Below are 20,016 nucleotides of genomic sequence, written 5' to 3'. Positions count from 1 at the left end.
TGTGTGTGTGTGTGTGTGTGTGTGTGTGTGTGTGTGTGTGTGTGTGTAGTGGCAATTGAGGAGACAAGCAGGGATCTTAAGCAATTAAATGACTAATTATAGGGTGAGAGGGGAATTCCTGCAGCAGCTGCTCTATCTTTCTCTCTCACACAGCTCTGACACTTTATCCAGAATATACCAAATCTACTGCACAGCTTTAACATCTGAGCTGAAGTCATCAGTTTCGAACTCAAAGAAAATCAAGCCCAGGAGAATTTTGTTTTCCCTTTGCCAGGATGTTTGTCTGTCAAACAACCTGTTTCCTCAAGACTTAATAAACTGGATTCTGACAGCTTTGCAAACTGCCTACATAATCCAATTTAGTTTAAAGTCCATAAACAGCTTGGGACAGCATTTGGAACTCAGACATTCCCACGGCCCAATTCCTATTTAGAGATTTGTTTCTTTATTTAAAGTTCATGGAGGGAATGAATGATAAGGCTCTCAAAGTTAATTGAGAACATGAGATATGCAAAAGAAATGTTTGGTTGCTTCCCCAAAAGGTTGAAATCATGACTATCCATGTCATCGGGTCCCAAGATCTCAGGGCAGCTTCTTTTCGCCTCACCCTGCCCCACTCTCCCTACTTGGGTACAAGGTTTGTTTGTGAACCAAAAGACTGTTTTCTACTATTATGGGTTAGCAGAAGTCCCTCCAATGAATATGAATTTTAAGTTCTTTACCCAAAAAAAGCCCTATTCAGATAGCAGCATGCCAGTTCAGTTTCTCATGCAGATGGGAAAGAAAATGAAGCCAAAATAAAGTATACAGTATCTCTGGGTTACATTTTTTCCCCCTTCAGTGCAGCTTTTCCACAGGACTAAGCCAGGGACAAAGAGACGCTGAGTAGCTCCACTTGGGAACAACAAAATCATGAAGGGAACAGGAGTCACACAACTGTTCTCTACAGGAAGCCCCGTCTCCGGTGAGAAATAAGAAACACAACAGCCACAGGATGCGCCTTGGGTCAAGGGGACGTGAAACACCAGCTGCCTTTTGGTTCTCCTTTGTGTTCAGAGTGGATGAGTCTGTGCCTTTGAGATCCCATCTCTACAGCTGGGGCCTGAGATAGGAGCTCCAGAAGTGTGAGCAGAGGCAGCAGCCACTGATCTGGCCCTCATTTCTTGCTGAGAGAAAGCTGAGAGCCACGATGGGGACAGCCTTGCTCCCACCGCTGATCCTGCTGTTGCTTACCCAGATGCTGTTCAGCCCTAAGTCCTGGGCCAGGGCCAGCAATGAGGAGGAGGAGGAGGCAGCTGCTGTGTGTGCTGGGACTGCCTGCTATACTGCCCACTGGGGCAAGCTCAGTGCCGCTGAGGCCCAGATCGCCTGCAGTACCAATGGGGGAAACCTGGCCACAGTAAAGAGTGAAGAAGAGGCCCAGCATATCCAAGAAGCCCTGGCCCAGCTGCCTGACAGGGAAGCCCCAGCCCGTTCAGTCAAATTCTGGATTGGGCTTCAACGGGAAAAAAGCAAGTGTATGGACCCTGATGACCCACTAAAGGGCTTCAGCTGGGTGGGAGGAGGTGAGAACACATCTTACGCCAACTGGCAAAAGGACCCCATGACCACATGCATCTCCAAGCGCTGTGCCTCCCTCCTTGTGGATCTTTCTTCATTCTCTCTTTCTGCTGCCCACCTGGTCCCCAAGTGGACAGAAAGTCCATGTGGCACACCAGGTTCACCAGGCAGAAACATCGAGGGCTACGTGTGCAAGTTCAGTTTCAAAGGTATGTGCCACCCTGTGGCTCTCGGGGGGCCAGGTGAAGTGACCTACACAACACCCTTTGGGGCCACTAGCACCTCCCTGGCTGCTGTGCCTTTTGCCTCAGCAGCCAATGTAAACTGTGGGTATGGAGGTGAAAAGAAAAGTCACTACCTTGTGTGCAAGGAACGAAGCCCCAACCTGTTTGACTGGGGCACCCCAGGCCCTTTCTGTGCCTCCCCAAGTCATGGCTGTGCCTTCAACAATGGTGGCTGCCAGCAGGAGTGCTTAGAAGGAGGGGATGGTTCGTTCCTCTGTGGCTGCCGTCCAGGATACCGTCTTCTAGACGATTTGGTGACCTGTATTCCCCGGGACCCCTGTCATCCCAACCCATGCAGGGGAAAGGCAAAGTGCAGTCCCGGAGGTCCTGGACAGCACTATGAGTGTCAATGTCCTGCAGGCTTCAAGCCAACTCCAAATCGACTAGATTGCGATGATGTGGATGAGTGTAGTAGGTCCCCATGTGCCCACAATTGTGTCAACACTCCTGGTAGCTTCCATTGCACCTGCTACCCAGGTTATGAGCCTCAAGGTCATAATGGAATGGAATGCTGGGATGTGGATGAATGTGCTGGGGATGGCTCTCCCTGCGCACAGTTATGCATCAACACTGAAGGCTCTTTTCAATGTGCCTGCCAAAAGGGCTACAAGACTACTGGGGAGGATGGAACCCAGTGCCAGGATGTGGATGAATGTGCTGAGGCAGAAAACCCCTGTGAAGGCTTCTGCTACAATGGACCAGGTTCTTTCTTGTGTGGCTGCCAACCAGGATGGAATTTAGCACCCAATGGTGTCTCCTGCATTGCCAATCACAATGTATCAGGGCTTCCAGGTGGCAGTCACCAGGAGAAGGAAAAAGAGAAGATGAATGAAATGGAGAATGAGAAAAAGGAAAAGGAGAAAGAAAAAGAGAACAGTGGTTCTTCTCCCTCAGATTTGGACACAACTAAGAGACCCAAGGTCACCCCAGGAACTAGCATTCCCTACAATGTGGTACCTACGATGGGGGAACCTTCCCAAAAGACTAATCCTCCCATCACTCAAGACACTTCCAGGCCTCCTGCATTCAGTAGGAAGCCAAGAATTCAGGTGATCTCCAGCATGATCCACCCCACAGTAACCACCACTGATGGAGGATCTCAGAAAGGAGAATCCTTGGCAAATGGCAGTGATGATGACACTGATGGTCAGAAATTGCTTTTGTTTTATATCTTGGGGACAGTAGCAGCCACCTTTCTTCTTTTGGCTATGGCCTTGGGTTTAGTGCTCTATCGCAAAAAGAAAGCAAAAAGGGCAGAGAAGAAGAAGTCTTCTCAGAATGCAGCTGACTGCTACTCCTGGGTCCCTGAACAGACTGAGACCAGGGCAGTAGAAAATGAGCACAGGTAAAGCCTGGCAACCTGTAGGGAGGAGATGGAGGCAAGGGAAGCCAGCAAGGGGGAGGTGGGAGGGAAGTATTCTTGTTTGGAGGCTATGAATCCCAGCAGAGATCAAACTGAAGTCAGGAGACAAAACACAATCAATGAACAATCTGTCAGAACAGTACTTTAAATTAAACTGCTACAGACACAAGGGTATTGTGGGTATTTTGATATCTGTGTATACATGTAAAGAATATATAAACATACGTTCATAGCTCTTTTGTTATATGTCCACACACATAATAAGAATGAACTGCAATACCTATACTTGTGTAACGGATTATGAGCATTGAGAACATTTGCCAAGACAGCCTATGTTTCAGTCTATTATGATCATTAACTTTAAATGACATTCTAAAATAATATATAAGCATATGCACATATATACAGTTATGTGTATATGCATATATATACACACACACACACACACACATTCATGTATATATCAGCATGCTTCTCAAGTTTGGAACTGGAATTGAAGCAAACAATGGTAAATCTGTGTTCTGGGGGCATTCTTTTTTTGTGTCAATTCTCTTCTCAAAGCAGATGCTTTGAAATTACATCTATTTCCTATGAGTGAGCAGCATACATAGAACTTTTAAAACCCAGTGATAGGATTTATGGTGAACTGGATTCTGGTATTGTGGTTACATAAATGTTTCATGAATCACAACAACAGACATGTACTGTCCCTTTTCATGTTCCATTGGGGCTTACTTGATTTTTTTCGACCAGAATTTTGTGAAGTGTTCAGGGTAGAAAAAAAGAAGGAAGAGGCTGGGGGAGGAGAAATTGTATGTCAAGAAATTTCTTTTTTTAATTTTTTTTCATTTCTTTTCAGTAGTATATTAGAAAAAATCCAGTTGGATGAGAACCATGAATTTTTTTTTTATAAAAACGGAAATAGTGCCTCAGGTCAGATGATATTGAAGAGATCACTTAATTAACACTGCATATGTTACTACATATATGTCTGTTTTCTTGCTTGTTTTCCATGAGTTGGATATTGAAGAAACTCACTGAGATGGGCATGTATAAAGTGAATTCTCTTAATAGTTAAGTCTTTAGAAATCAGGATGCCTTTTTCCTAGGCTGTTGGTTTTTCAAGCTATTCAGAAGGCTATGATTTCGGGGAGAATAGCAGAAGTTATTTTAAGTGAATTAAAGGTGCTATTTAAAAAAAAATGTTTAACCCAAAGGTAAAAGAAAGAAAAATAAAAAAAAAATACAATTAAGCAATGCCCCTGGGGGACTTCCAGACCTGGATAGCTAGGTACCATGTCAGATTTATTCCCTCTGTCTCCAGAAAACACTGAGACCATGTGGCAGCAGGACAAGGTCACAATTCATTAGGCTTGAATTTTATTAGTGTTCAGCTACAGAGTGAATTTAGCCTGAGGACCCTTCTATCAGTGAATGTGGTCTGGCAATTGGGATAAAGTGTCAGGAGTCCTTCATGAACATGCTTTCAGAGGGATCTAAGGAACCACCCCTTTTTGCTTGAGTCCTGATTATAGCTGCCCAGATCAGTGATTAACCTGGGTGAAGAGCATTTTTTTTTCTCTTGAGCCTGGGGCCAATTTGGCTACTGAAGTTGAACTGAATTTACATAATGTGTGCATGTCTGTGTATATGTAGGATGGGTGGTTGGATGCCAACTTGATAGCTGGGATAAGAATTTACTTTGGGAAATTAGATAGGTCTCCAGGGTGCTTTCTTAAAAGTGGATGAAAGAAATGATGGTTCCAGGTGACTGAGGGTAAAACGAACTCTCTTTCTCTCTCCCTCTCCCTCTCCCTTTCCGTTTCCCTCCCTCCCTCCATCCCTCTCTCTTTCTCTCTCCCTCCCCCCCCTCTCTGTGTCTCTCTATTTCTCTCTCTCTTCTTCTTCTTTCTGAAATTTTTGACTATAAGAATGGAAGCTTACATTACTGTCTTCCAGTTGCAATAACTCTATTAAATACTTTTGCTCAACTTTTTATATGGTAAAAATTTATGGGACAGAAAGTGTTCATTGGGAACTTATTAATGTGTCAAGACAAAATATATTTGAAAACTGGGCAGAAGATTGGGGAGATAGCCTGGTGCAATGGAAAGGGCACAGGGTTTGGGTATCAGGGAATGTGAGTTTGTATCTGAGCTCAGCTATCTACTATCTGCGTGTTTGTAAAATAAGGGGGTTGAACTAGACGACCTCTGGGCTTCATTCAGGCTCTAAATCTGTAATTTAAGCTTCTTTGCTAGAGGTTCTCAGAAGACAAACTGGTCCGTAGCCCTCACTTTAGTGAACTAGCTATAACTCATTTCTTCACCATTTCCTAGCATATCCACATCTGGGCACTAAGATACATAATAACTTTGTATTATAAACATATGCAGTTGAGAGGAAATCATAAGACATTTGAAGAACTGATAACGCGATTTCAGTTTACCGCTAATAAAAAACATACTAATTAATAATAGACCAAAGGTGGGGGAAAAACCCTCTAAGGAGATAGAATAAAATAAACAAACAAAAACCTAAAGCTTGTCTTGCTTTCTTAGTGGGTGGCTATTTTCTTCATCAATTTTCTGTCACTACTTTATAGCCAACAGAATACATCACTAGTCTTTAATTTTATAATTCCTTCATTTAACCGTGCTCAACTGATTTCATAAGGGAGTATAAGTGATTGTATATATAGGAAACAGAAGTATTTTGAAATTTGTATTAAAAATAAAGCATATTAATTGACATTTGTAGTGGATATTGTAGCCAGGAAGTGTTGAACAATAATGAAGCATGGAATCAGTTGGAGATTTAGGGTAAAGACTCTAGCCAATCTAATGGAATTGTAGATTTTCCTAAAGAAATTTTTTTTCTGCATTTCACTCTTTTAATTAAGTCCTTAATTTTATCAATTAAAATGACAGACATTGATGTAGCAAAAAAGTCTTTATGAAAAGCAATACCTAAAAAGAAAGCTTATATAGGAAAGCTATTTCAAAGCAGATGTCATTTATAATCATGACATTTTAAAATGAACCAGCTGAAAAGGCTTTTCTCCATATGCTACCAGAATGTACAGAGATTTTTGCTTCTTAATGATTGCCTGCATTTTTACCAGGCTGCATGGGTATTTGTTTTTATCCCTAATTATTAGGAGGAGTCATCTGATCAGTCTATAGGAATATAATGTGTTGCTTGGGGCACCTTGGTGGCTTAGGAGAATGAACTGAGAAACTACCACTCTCTAAGACATTTCAAAGTTGTTTTCCTGCTTCTAGGAATAATATGTCTTCACAATTTACCCAAGAGGATTACCTATTTCAAAGGTCAGGAAGAGTCCAAGGAATTCTTGGATGGTCCATAACAAGTCAAGTAAAGGGCCTTGAGAATAAAATTACATGTAGTGTATTATAATTTTGATATAAATTTCTATTGTTATTTTTCAAGAAGCAAAACCAAGGGAGAGGATAGGAAGGAAAATGAATTTTATGTATTGCTTCCAAAGGTAACTTAAGATGGTTTGGTTTGTAGGTCACTGGGATTTCTATTAATTTTAAGATAGGGTGGCCCAACCCCTCCAGGTTGTTGTCAGTATTTTATAGCTGAACTTGACAGTTGCCATGTGGCACAATCAAATTGACTATGATAAGAAAGATTTTAGTCATCTGATACAAAATTAGTACCTTGGTAGTTCAACCAGTCAAAGCACTAAAATAGGTGAGCCAATTGCACTAGTGTCCAGTTCTTAATTCGTGTTAGAAGGAGAATTCCATGCAAAAATTGTGCCTATGGGTCACTTCAAGCTCTTCATTTAAATCATTTGCTAATAATGGCATTTATTATACAATGAAGGAAGGGTTTTCCCTGAGCATCACAATGAGTACCTTTGATTAATCTCCTAGAAAGTTTTGAATTTGCTGTTATGAATCACGTACTCAATTGTTATTATACATCATAGTATATTCATTATTGTAAAATAATAGAATATGATGTAGGACTACCCTGCTCTCTGACCTTCAGGTCAGAGACTAGCCTAACACAAATAGATAGAAGGAAATCTAAAAGTTTCTATGAGGGTGTGTAAATCCATTATCTATACTCTGGATAAAGAGGGACCATTTATTTGCCCAGTAGAGTTAAAAGGGGGAGAACTAAGTAAGTAAATAGACTACCTCAAAGTCAATACATGGCCAAATCCACTGGGCTTTGCTTTGAGTATTTAATAATTTCATTCTTAAAGTGGGTGTCCATCTCCAGAGCCTAGAAGAAATCGAGCAAGAGGACTGTTAAAAATTATGCCATGAACCTAAAATAGGCTCAGTTCCTTCTACTCCTCTATTCTTTACCCATTTTCTTGGTTTTATAAGAATCTGTATTTGTGTGGGGAAGTAGTGAAGTGGGGAAGGGAAATACTCTGAGACATTAACTGTCCCTCAGCAAACATATTAGAGTTGAGTGTAACCATCAATCTATGGTACTTCATGATTTCAAGTGATTTCAATTCAAAAAACATGTTAGGTGCCTACTTTGTGTAGGGCACTGACTGTGACCCAACCAGGAAAAATAAGTGGACAGACCATGGTGAACAAACTTTTTAATTCTATCAAACCCCAAAGTTATTTCTGCTTTATTATCTAACACATTTTATAATTTTATTGTCATATGGAGTATATTAAATTTACATATCCATGTCTTCTAAGCCTGATGATCCAGGTAGTAGAAGGAAGGAGACTAAAGATGGGGAACTGGCAGTAGGATAGATACCAGTGAAAGGGTATATCTTTCTGACTATACAGATTCAGGGTGGAAAACTATTGGAGAGGTTCTATCTATAGTTGAATCTAGTACTGCTCCATGGTAACAAAGCAGATAATTTAAGAGGAGCAGTTTTTGCATACAGAAATATGTCATTAATGACTTCTTTAGTTTCATGTGAAAATTGTTAGCTACTCCTTACTTGAGTCCTCATTTCTCCCCTTCCCCTTGAGGAGTAGGAGGGGTGATGGAAGTTAAAAGAGTAAAAAAAAATGCTTCTCATGGGCTTAGAAGTGAAGGAGAACTAAGAGCAGGATAATTACTTGAAGTGTCAGTTGTGTTTTCTGTCATGATTATAGTCTAGCAAAATGCTTTGTGGTTTCTTTTTAATTATTCTCTATAGCCCCAATATGCCCTAGGTCAACCAAATGATTTAAAGGCAAAATAGTGCCATATCTCATTCCTGGCTTCAGTTTATCAAAGATTCGATCATCTCAGTATTAGTTCCATAATGTTGCATGTTGTGTGTGTATGTGTGTTTGCATGTGTATTTTATTCCAACTGCATTAAATGAATGATTTAAGTAATTCTGATTTTAGTCAGGGAAATGGACAAAATGACCTCTCAGACTGAATTCTAGCCCCAGGATTCTGTGATTCTATACAGGGTTATTGTTATGTAAAAAAAAAGGAGGAGGATTGTAAATGATGATAATTTTAACATCTACTTCTGATTGATTAAGCCTAAAATGTTTACTTTGGAACCATAATGAATAAAGCATTTGTATGAGTAGAGGTTATACCCTTTCATTGTGAGTGCATTGTAAGCCTTGGAGAGCAGGAATTTTGATAATGATCATTTTTGTACCCCCAGGGCTTAACACTGTACCTTACACATATTGGGCTCTTTAACAAAAGTTGGCTGAATTGGTTGGGCTAGTATTCACCTTTTCCCCCTTATTGCAGATGTACAGTTGAATGTGCTACTCAAATATCCTCTCCACGCTATTAATAGTCTTATTTGTAAGAAATTTCAATGCTTTATTATATAAGAGCTTTTAAAAAGGAATATGGGTGTTATCATTAGGTACTTATGGTCTCATCACTTACATGCACATGGATATTTCATAATAATAGCTCAGAGACTGAAATCAGATAAAAACATCAGTGCAACTCCAAAGAAACATAATGGCCCCTTTAGCACATGTAGGAAAACCCTTTCCTATTTTTTCCCCCTTCTTTGGTTTTCCATTGTATAATGAAGAAAACAGGAAAGCACTACTGTCTAGTTGCTAGAAATGTTTTTTAATAGGCTGAACCTATTTCCTTCACTTTTCACAGTGAAAGAAAGGGTGACTTCAACCTAGCAATCTCAAAAAAAAAAAAAAATGAAGCCCTGTAAGCTCTCTTCCTTCTGGCTCCAAGCCCAAATTCCTGAAACATGGAAATCTTTTAGAATTTATTTCAATCGGTATATGTCAATTTAGAAATAATAAAAACACTCAGTTTCCACTTGAAAATAAGGTAACCATTTTCATACAATATTTCACAAGATTCCTGAGTTTTGTAATTTCTTATAAGGATTTTTTTTGGTAATAAATTTTATTTTGGTCTCTGTCATATATATGGCACAGCATTTCTTTCTAGCTTTGTTAATCTTATCTGCCAGGCAGGAAGGATTTCCTTCAATTACCTTGGCAGATTTTTCTCCTTGATTCCCACTTTCTAATGTGTTTTTGGTGCTATTTTGACTTGATCTTGAATGAAAGACACAAAACATCTTGGTTCGCCTCTGTCTGAAATCACTGAGAATGGCAATAATTAAACTAAAGGTTTTTTTCTTTAATGTATATTTGGGATATGTCTGTCTGTCTTACTTTCCAAGGGTCATATGCAGGGTTTACTCTGTGTTGAGGGGAAATCTATGCATAAATACTTCATCACTTTGTGATTAAAAAAATACTTGAATCATGTGCAATTCAGCAGAGGCAATACCAATCCAGTGAAGTCTTGTATCATCTTTCTTAGCTTTTAATAAACATCAGCTTTTTTTTCTTATATTGCATATGTAAAGTTGGCCATGCCTTCTGTTGCAAACATATACTAATAAAATTGGAAATAAATGTGTTATGAACTTGATTTAATATATTTAAATTTTTTTTTTCTTTTTAAGCAATCAGGGTTAAGTAACTTGCTCAAGGTTACACTGCCAGTTATTTCTGGGTGTGGTGCCAAGTATCTGAACTCGGATTTGATCCCCAGGTCATCCCAACGCTGGAGCTGGTGCTCTTTACTTGCTGAGCCACCTGGCCACCCCTGATTTAATATATTTGACAGGACTATTGAAATGCATTGCAAAGTTATGATCTATGTTAAAACCAAAAGTGTTGCTAGTTATTGCATATGTTATGATAGAGATGGTTCCAAAGCTGCTATTTCCATGCAACATCCTGTACCTATGCCTTTTATTAAGGGTACTGCTTACACTTCTTATATTGTTATATTCTTATAACAGTACATTCTTATACTGCTTATAGTGTTATTAAAAATACATACATAAATACACACACACACTATATATATTTATGAATTGATCTTTGAACCAGTACCATGAACTGGGCTAGTATCTTGATCCATGTTTTGTGGTTAAGGAAATGAAAGTAAAGAAGAAAAATCATGACTATATGCCATGATGGTTTACTTAGAAAATCTTAGGGAATCCGAAAAGAAATTAATTGAAACAATTGATAGCTTCAACAAAGAAACAGGAAACAAAATAAATCCACTAAAGTCAACAACATTTATATATAGCAATAACAAAATCCAGATGAGAATAATAAAAAAGGAAGTCCCATTCAACAGAATGCAAAATGCAAAAAACATCTGGAAGTCAGTCTACCAAAGTATTCTTAATACCTATATAGACACAATTATAAGATGCTCTTTAATGAAAATAATGTAAAGAATTAGAGAAACATTTACTGCTTGTGACTGAGCCATGTCAATATAATAAAAAATAACAAACTACTGAAATTAATTTACAAATTTAATGCTATATCAATCTAAAGATCAAGGCAATAGACTAAATAAAGAAGAATCAAAAAGGACTGAACTCAATAACACCATATATGATAAACCCCACAACATAAATTACCAATGACAAAAACACTGCAATTGATAAGAATTCCTGGGAAAACTAGAAAGCAGTCTAACATAAATTAGGTTTAGACTAACATCTTGCCCCATATGCCATAATAAATTCAAAATGGATACATGACCTTAATATTAAAAGTCGTGCCATTAAAAAAATGCAAGAGAACCAGATCAGACACCTTTCACAGACATAGCTATGGAGAGAATACTTAACCAAAAAAGAGATAAAGGTGATTACAAATATACAATATATATAAATTTCAATTTCATAAAATTGCAAAGCTTTTATACAAATAAAAATAATGTGACTAGGCAAAAAAGAAGCATTTGGCTGGGGAAATTCTTTGAATCAGATATCTTTAATGAGAGTTTGATTTCCAAGGCATATAGGCAGCTAGGTGATATGGTAGATAAAGTGTCGGGCCTACAGTAATGAAGACCTATGTTTAAATTCAGCCTCAGATACATAATAGCTGTGTTACCAGGGCAAGTCACTTAACTTCTGTCTGCCTTAGTTTCCTCATCTGTAAAATGGGATTAATAATAGCAACTACTTCCTAGGATCTTATAAAGATAAAATGAGATATTTGCAAAATGCTTTGAAAAACTTAAAACATTATATAAATACTAGATATTACTGCTAATAATTATTACTAATAGAAATATATAAAATCAAAAGTATTTCCTAATAGATAAGTAGTCAACAAATATTAACTAGCAGTTTATATAAGAATTTCAAACAATAGTTTGAAATTGTGGTTTAAAGACTACTTCAAATGATTAATAATAAGAGAACTGAAAATCAAAACAACTCTGTGATTCCACCCTACACACAGAAAACTAGCAATGATTGCAAAAGACAGGAGTAGCTAGTGTTGAATGAGTTCTAGAAAGATGGACACACCAATGCATTATTTTGAAGTTCTGAATTTGCATGATGATTTTGGCAAGCAATTTGGAATTATTCAAGGAAAGGTCAAAGACGGAAATGTCCAAACCTTGGACTTTGATATGCCACTGTTAGGCATATACCCAAGGAAGTAAATGGTAAAAAGAAAAACCAATATGCACCAAAATAGCAGCACATTGTTTAGTAGAGAGAACTGGAAATTAAATAGATGTCCATCAAATGTGGCATGGTTAAACAAGTTGTGGTACATGAATATATATAATATATACAATGAATATGCGATATACAATATGCTGGAATAATTGACAAATACAGAGAAGTTTGGAATGATTTGTACGTATCAGTAGAAGGTGGGAAAAAAAACCCAGAACCATGAAGACAATATGCACAATGACCATAACAAAAATGGCAACAACAATAACAATAAAAAATTGAAATTGAACACTTCAGAATGATCATACCTAAGCTCTATTTGAAGGAAGAGATATGAGAAGATACCTCCTTGTCTTCCTATCGAGGTGGAATGATTATGGGTATGGAATACTACAGATTATGGCAGACTTTTTCTATGTGTTGGTTAGTTTTACTAAATTTTTTTTTTCCACTTAAAAAATTTCTAGGCGCAACTAGGTGGTGCATTGAATAGAGCACTGGCCCTGGAGTCAGGAGGACCAGAGTTAAAATCTCGCCTCAGACACAACACTTACAAGCTGTGTGACCAGGGGCAAGTCACTTAACCCCAACTGCCAGATCTTCTCCACTCCAAAAAGCAAAAAAAATCATATTTTGAAGGACTTTCTGGGAGGGGTGGGAAGAAGATTGCCTTGCAAAATGCAGATGATGTAAAAACAAAAGATAACAATAAAATATTTTTTTAAAAAAAGAAAAATCATAGTTAGCATCACACCATAAATCACATGCAGACCTTACATGCCAATCCAAGATCTCATTCTGTTATGTAGTTATGTAAACTTAGAACTGTAACTAGGAACTTGCTGGCCTAGGGTCAACGCCACAAATCATGTGTGAAATAAGCAGCAGGAAAGGGATGCCGTTGAATTGAAGATAAGACTTGAAGATACAGAAGAGTTCATGCAATGTGGTCGTTTACCATTTTAATTAGTTATTCTTGTTAACTAGTTAACTTGCTAAGAGACGCAGTACACATGAGGAGATAGCAAACTGGACTTGGACTTAGAGTGACAGGAGTTCAAATCCTACCCCAACATACTGTCTTTGTATAGATGGGCTAGTTAAGTTCTCATTGCTGCTATAAAACTCTCTAACACTCTAAGACATGGGCAAGTTGTTAATCTATATCATTATATACAGATCCACACTAGGGATTTTTACACTACAATGGAAATAACAGATTTAGGTCAAAGGGAATTAAAAGGGAACTCAACTTGGTTATTTCTGCTAAAGAAATGAAAACGTTATCAGAATCCTCTAAATTTGGTATCCTGGGGCAAAGTCCTGATCACCTTGCCCGAGTTATATGCCTTAACTCTGTTAAGGCCTTAACCAAGGTCACACAAATTTCAGCATTCATTTTGTAAGTTCTACATGTTTCAGACTAGGAGAATTAGGCTCAAAGTGGCATTAAACATATATACATACATATATACACATACACACATTAAGTATATATACATAGAGTATTTAAATATGCATTAAGTATATGTGTGTATACACACATACACACAGTATATACACACTTTAATGTATAACTACTTCTATAATTATTGTAGGAGCATTAATGCCATTGTTATATTTAAACTTTTGTTTTGCTAATGGAATAGATGACTGTAATCAACATATTTGCAAAGATCTCTCATTAGGATCCACATTTATTGAAATATGATGATTGTTATCATAATACCTGACATTTATATAGATCTTTTTTTATACAGGGTGTCCCAAAAGTCTTAGTGGGACACATTTAGTTTGCTAAAACATAAAACTTGAGTGAGACTTTTGGAATATGCTGTATATTTTTTATTTTGAACCTTATAACAACACTGTATGATAACCACTACAAATATTTTGATCCCCATTTTTCATAAGAGGAAACTGAGGCTTGTAAAGGTTAAATGACTTGGCCAGGGTATGAGGTAGAATTTTAATTGAAGCCTTGTCTTCTTGATTCCATGGCCAGCACTCTATTTATTAGGCCATATTGACTCTCTGACTTGAATGGAGATTTTTTTTCTTTGCATGCACCTTGTCATGGATACCATCTGGAACATAAAGGGGAAGGAAGGAAAAGAACAAATATTTATTAAGTGCCTACTATGTGACAAACACTGTACTAAGAACTTTGTAAATATTATCTCAGTTGAGCCTCACAACAACCCTGGGAGGTAGCGGCTATTATTTTCCTCACTCTATACTTGAAGAAATTGGGGCAGTCAGGGATTCAGTGATTTGGCCAGGATCACATAGTAAGTGTCTAAGTTTGAACTCACATCTTCCTGACTCCAGGCCCAGGGCTCTACTGACTGTGCCATCAGTTGCCTCACAACATAAGGGAAGGACAGAGCACTGTGCTCTTCTCATAATAATAGTTAGGAGAAGGCCATGGGCTTATCAAACAAGTACAGTGCCACTGTGGGTTATATACAGCTGAATAGTTTGGTGATGGGTAATGTCTAGATGGGTTGTGGTTTTGTTCATAGAGTTGAAAAATATTTTCAACTTTACTTATAACAAAGATACATAGAAATTTTTCATTAAACATATTTGCATATGCACAGACTAACAAATCAACAGCAATAATAATGAAACTTCAACATTTAAAAGTACTTATATGCTAGACATTATGCTAGACACTTTACAATTATTATCTCCTTTCATCCTCACAACTCTGGAAGGTAGGATTATAATTATCCCATTTTACGGGACAATGATGCTGAAACAAACAGGGTTTAAGTGACTTACCCAGGGTCACAAGCTAGTAAGTATCTTAAGCTGGATTTGAATTCAAGTCTTCCTGACTGCAGACCTAGCACTGTATACTCTATGCTGTCTAGGTGTCTCATAAAGTAAGTGAGGGAGAGAACACTCTCATCTTCTTATAATAATAATTAGGAGGTCATGGGCTCAACAAATTAGACTATTAGGTTGGTGCTGTACGCACTCGAAAATATTTTTGTGTTAGGTAATGTCTAGCTAGGCAGTATTTTCACTCACAGGATTGCAAAATATTTTCTACTTTACTTTTAGTAAGGACACAGTGAGATTTTTCACTGAACATATGCATATGCACATACAGATAGACAAACAAGGAAACAAACCAATAACCTTCCATTTTCACACTTTCAAGCCAAAGAAGTATTTCCCAATCTACCAAACAGATGAACTGAGATTGTTATGGGTGAGAAAAATGGAATGAGGAAGAGAAAATATCAGAATTTAGGGGTGACTTTCTTTAAATAGTGGTCTTCCTTAGGCAATTAAAATGTGATTTACTTCACAACAATTCTATCTATAAGCAAGTTTTCAGAAACACATTAACTACCCAAAGCAAAATGAATCTCTTTTCTTTTCAAGTGTAGATGCCTCAATGGGTCTATAATCTCATGTCTGTGAGATCTTCTTGGGATGATGGATTTAGAGTTGAAAGGTTCATCTATGGGGCGGCCAGGTAGCACAGCAAGTAAGAGCACCAGCTCCAGTGTTGAGAAGACCTGGAGATCGAATCCCGGGCTCAGACACTTAGCACCCACCCAGAAACACCTGGCTGTGTAACCTTGAGCAAGTTACTTAACCCCAATTGCTTAGGGGCGGCCAGGTGGCTCAGCGAGTAAGAGCACCGGCTCCAGTGTTGGGACGACCTGGAGATCGAATCCCAGGCTCAGGTGCTCAGCACCACACCCAGAAATAACTGGCCATGTAACCTTGAGCAAGTTACTTAACCCCGATTGCTTAAAATTAAAAAAAAAAAAAAAGGTTCATCCATTTTATCTCCTTCATTTTACAAGCAAAGATACCGAGGCCCAGGGAAGTTGTGACTTTTCCAAGACAAATTGCTGATCTACACCAGTGGATACAGAATCATCCTTAAGGACATCAACACTACAATGAAAAGTACAGATCTGGGTCAACAAACACACACCAAGGACAAAGAAGGAAAAAAAAAGGTGCTAAATTCTGTTATTTCAACAGGGAGTGCAGTGGATAGAGCACCAGGCCTAGAGTCAGGGAGACATCTTCCTGAGTTCAAATCCAGCCTCAGATAGTAGCTGTGTAATGCTGGGCAAGCTCCTTAACCCTGTTTGCCTTAGTTTCCTCATCTGTAAAATGATCTGGAAAAGGAAATGGCAAACCACTTGTAATGTAATGTAATGGAAAGGCAATTTCCCAAGGTTCAAAATACCAGCATAGGTGCTCTCCATTTTATTCAGTGACCAACCAAGAACAGAGAAGATCAAAACATGACATCATTCCAAATACAGCATTTACTAAATGTGATTAAATAATCTCCAAGGACTACCCCACCCCAGGACCTTCCAATCATTCAATCAATTACAAAGTCCCAGGTCTAAATACTTCTCCACCCCTAGGCTATACCTTCATTTAGTCCACCACAAAGCCCCTCTTCTCAAATGGAGATTAGTTTCCAAACATAAGTAAAGTACCTTCATTTGTCAATCACAGAGCACAAAAAAGTCAAAAGTTCCCCACCCCTGGATCTCAATTGAATCTACCCCAGAGTTACATCAAGTTTAAACACAGCACTTAATACCCAAATGGAGGTCTTTTCTTCATCTTGACACAAGGCAAGTTCTCAGCAATCTTAGTTCCTGGGGAGACAAGGCTTAGCAAGGCCACAAGATACATTGTCAGTCCCTTCATTAATTCATCCTCTGTCTGTAGAACAGTCCTAGAACCCCTGAAAACATTAGCAAAACCCTCTCCCAGGATTTCTGTAAACACACAACAAGAAAATCCTTCTTCAGGGCTTCTGAACCAACAGAAAGGTTCCCAGACCCCTGCAACAACAGCACTGCCCTTCAGCAGTGGACAGTATTCATTCTGTCTGCAGGACAGTCTCCAGACCCCTGCAACAACAGCACTGTCCTTCACCAGTGGACAGTATTCACTCTGTCTGCAGAACAGTCTCCAGACCCCTGCAACAACAGCACAGTCCTTCACCAGTGGACAGTATTCACTCTCTGTCTGCAGGACAGTCTCAGGGCTTCTTAACCAAAAGCCAGGTTCCAGGACTTCTTCAACAACAGGACTGTCTTTCACCAGTGGACAAATCTGGCAAAAGAACATCAAAACAGACAGACAAAGTACCAGCAAAGCAGCCATGTCTCCTCAGTCCTTGGCAGCTCAGGGGGCAGGTCTCAAAAGTCCAGGGCAATTCAAAGTGGCCACCAGCAATTCTCTTAGTCTCTCTCTCTCCCTCCACATGGGTGCTGCTTCCAAGAAAAAGTTCTTCTGCCTCTCTCTTGTCTCTCCAAATCTAGTCACAAGCTCCTCCCAGTTCAGGACTTTCTTTTCACATCAACAAGTCCATCCCACAGGTGGGATTAACAAGCTCTGGGTTTTAACACAATCAATTTGAAAACCAAGCCAATACAGGGGAATCTTTAAATGCCATTACTATCACACCACTCCAGTATCTTTGCCAAGGAAAACCAAATGGAGTGATGAAGAGTTGTACAGGACTGAATTAACTAAACAACAACAAAAAAAGACAACAAATATTATCATCATCTTCCAAATTTGGCTCCCTGGACAATGCCTTGATCATCCTGCTCTAGTTATGGGTCTGTCCAAGATCAACCAAGTTTCTTTTTTTATTCTATAATTCCTAAAACAGCTAAAATTTGGACCCAGGTCTTCTGATTCCAGATCCAGTGCTGTTGGTACTCTGCCCTTAAAAAAAATCCCTGTCTTCTCATCCTGAGTAATTCTTTGCTATATCTTTGCATAAATCATCTGCAGGAGATTTATTTAAAAAAAAACTCAGAGACCTTCCTCTAGGTCTTTTAATACCCTGGACATAGAGCCAATGTCAGAAGACCTGGGCTAAAGTCCTGAATCTAACGTGCTGGTTGTGTGTCTCTGGGCAAGTCACTAAATGTCTCGTTTCCTAGGCAGTGTTCTAAGAATATGCATTGTAGCATAGGTACTGACTTGTATTGGTAAAGGGAGTTTCCTTATTTGGAATTTTCCTATGCCAGTGAAATCATAGACCTAGTTTAACACACACACGCACACATACACACACACATGCACACACAGAATGTAGTAGTGTCCATATTACATAACTATTTTTTCTAGTCATATATGTCCAGCATAAGTTTTATACCGTGTGTATATGTTCAAATCACCATCAAATGGTACTCAGATATAGTGCAGACTTCAGTGAGTATTTGGTGTCTCATATTATGGGTAACATTTCAGTTCTGGAAATGATGTTTATTTCATATACAGCCAGCCTACTTGAGTAGTCATGGAAACAGGATACAGAGATAATACAGATAATTGAAATCTACAGATCATCTTAAAAGTCTCATCTTGATTTTCTTCCTCACAAATTTTTACCAGAGCTGCTAAAAAGGGACAAAATTGATTAGTCTGAAATGCACAACCTCTCTATTTCTCTGATCAAAGCTTATTGCTATGCTTGACAAATATAGGTGCTTGATAAATGTTTGCTGATTAACTGATTAATCATCCTCTGTGACAGATACAAATGAGGTAAGTCATGACAATGTGGGACAATGGAAGCTTTATTCCAGGATGCGAGCATATCTATATCTATATCTATCTATCTATCTATCTATCTATCTATCTATCTATCTATCTATCTATCTATCTATCTATCTATCTATCTATCTCTCTCTATATATATATATATGTATATATCAAACCAAGAGAGTAAGAATAATTAGTTAAAATTAGAAGCTACCAAATGGCTCCCTCCATGACCAATTGCCAGGTGAGGTCCTCCACAGCCCTGTCCCATCCTGCTTCTTCTGGTGTCGTCATTTTCCAGAAATAAATCCTATGTATCCTGGGTTTTCTTTTTTTTAATTTTTCTTAGATTTTTATTTTTGCTTTTTGGAGGGGGGGCGGTAGGGCAACTGGGGTTAAGTGAGTTGCCCAAGGTCACATGGCTAGTTTTGTGTTGTGTCTGAGGTCGGATTTGAACTCAGGTCCTCCTTACTCTAGGGCCAGTGCTCTATTCACTGCACCACCTAACTGCCCTGAATCCTGGATCTTCTACTCAAAGATTTGTATGTACTGATTTCTCCCTTCTCATCTGGATTTATCTTAAAACCTTGATTCCTGGATGAGTTTTGTGCCACACATTTTGTGGACCTTGTCTAAGTACCACAATTACTAGTTTTGCTTCTGCTAATGATCAGAAAATAGGCAGGAAGAGAAAGCAGAAAAGCAAGTGGCATTTTCTTTCTGTAGAATGACATTAAAAGCCCTGGTACCTCCAGCTCCACAGAAATATCAACACTGTGACTTCACTTAGTAGGCATTTGACAAATGCGACTAAATTGGCTAATTGAGTCAAATTTTTGAAGACTAGACCTAGAATTGGCCACTTTCCATCAAACTGGGTCAGACTTGGTCCAGCCTCAAAGATTACTGGGAGAAGATGAGAAATAAACTGAAGGTTATTCTATAGGAATCCCAGCTCAAATATATACAAGGGAAAACCATTATCATGAGCATGAGGAGATAATAAAAAGTCATTTTCCTGATTGCCTTATGAATTTCCTGAACCAGACTTTGACCATAGCAAATTGGTTTCAGCTGAATTTGATAGCGATAGAAAGGACATGACCCTACAGAGCATTCAGCATCCCTTTCACCATGTTGTTGTCACCTCTTTTTCAGGGAGTATTGCTTATCTCTTCCTGTTTTCAGTGGTGTGTCTGTTTTTCTGATTTATTACTGTGTAGATCATAGACCACATCTCCAAAGTGTCTGCTATTCTGAGATGTTCATTCC

General features: G+C 38.5%; 1 protein-coding gene across 2 annotated transcripts; it reads left to right on the top strand.

Moving 5' to 3' along the window:
• The first annotated feature begins 810 nt into the window (after window positions 1-810).
• CD93 (CD93 molecule) lies at window positions 811-10,106 on the top strand. 2 transcript variants are annotated; one of them, XM_069075511.1, is made up of 2 exons: window positions 811-1,242; window positions 1,437-10,106. In XM_069075511.1, the coding sequence occupies exon 2, from the start codon at window positions 1,520-1,522 to the stop codon at window positions 3,191-3,193; it is 1,674 nt and encodes a 557-aa protein (XP_068931612.1). In that variant the 5' UTR covers window positions 811-1,242; window positions 1,437-1,519; the 3' UTR covers window positions 3,194-10,106. The 2 variants fall into 2 exon arrangements, with proteins under 2 accessions (XP_068931612.1, XP_068931611.1); XM_069075510.1 differs by having other exon boundaries at window positions 811-10,106.
• The last annotated feature ends 9,910 nt before the right edge of the window (window positions 10,107-20,016 follow it).

Source organism: Petaurus breviceps, unplaced genomic scaffold (assembly GCF_028583685.1).
Source record: "Petaurus breviceps papuanus isolate PSGF00001 unplaced genomic scaffold, PetGlider_PUasm1.0 90919, whole genome shotgun sequence".
Classification (NCBI taxonomy): Eukaryota; Metazoa; Chordata; class Mammalia; order Diprotodontia; family Petauridae; genus Petaurus; species Petaurus breviceps.
Note: the sequence above shows the minus strand (reverse complement) of the source record. Positions and strands in the feature narration are given on the sequence as shown.

What these genes read in the sequence shown, in the direction of transcription:
- CD93 (XM_069075510.1), top strand. Translation starts at nt 1,190, where the DNA reads ATGGGGACAGCCTTGCTCCCACCGCTGATCCTGCTGTTGCTTACCCAG.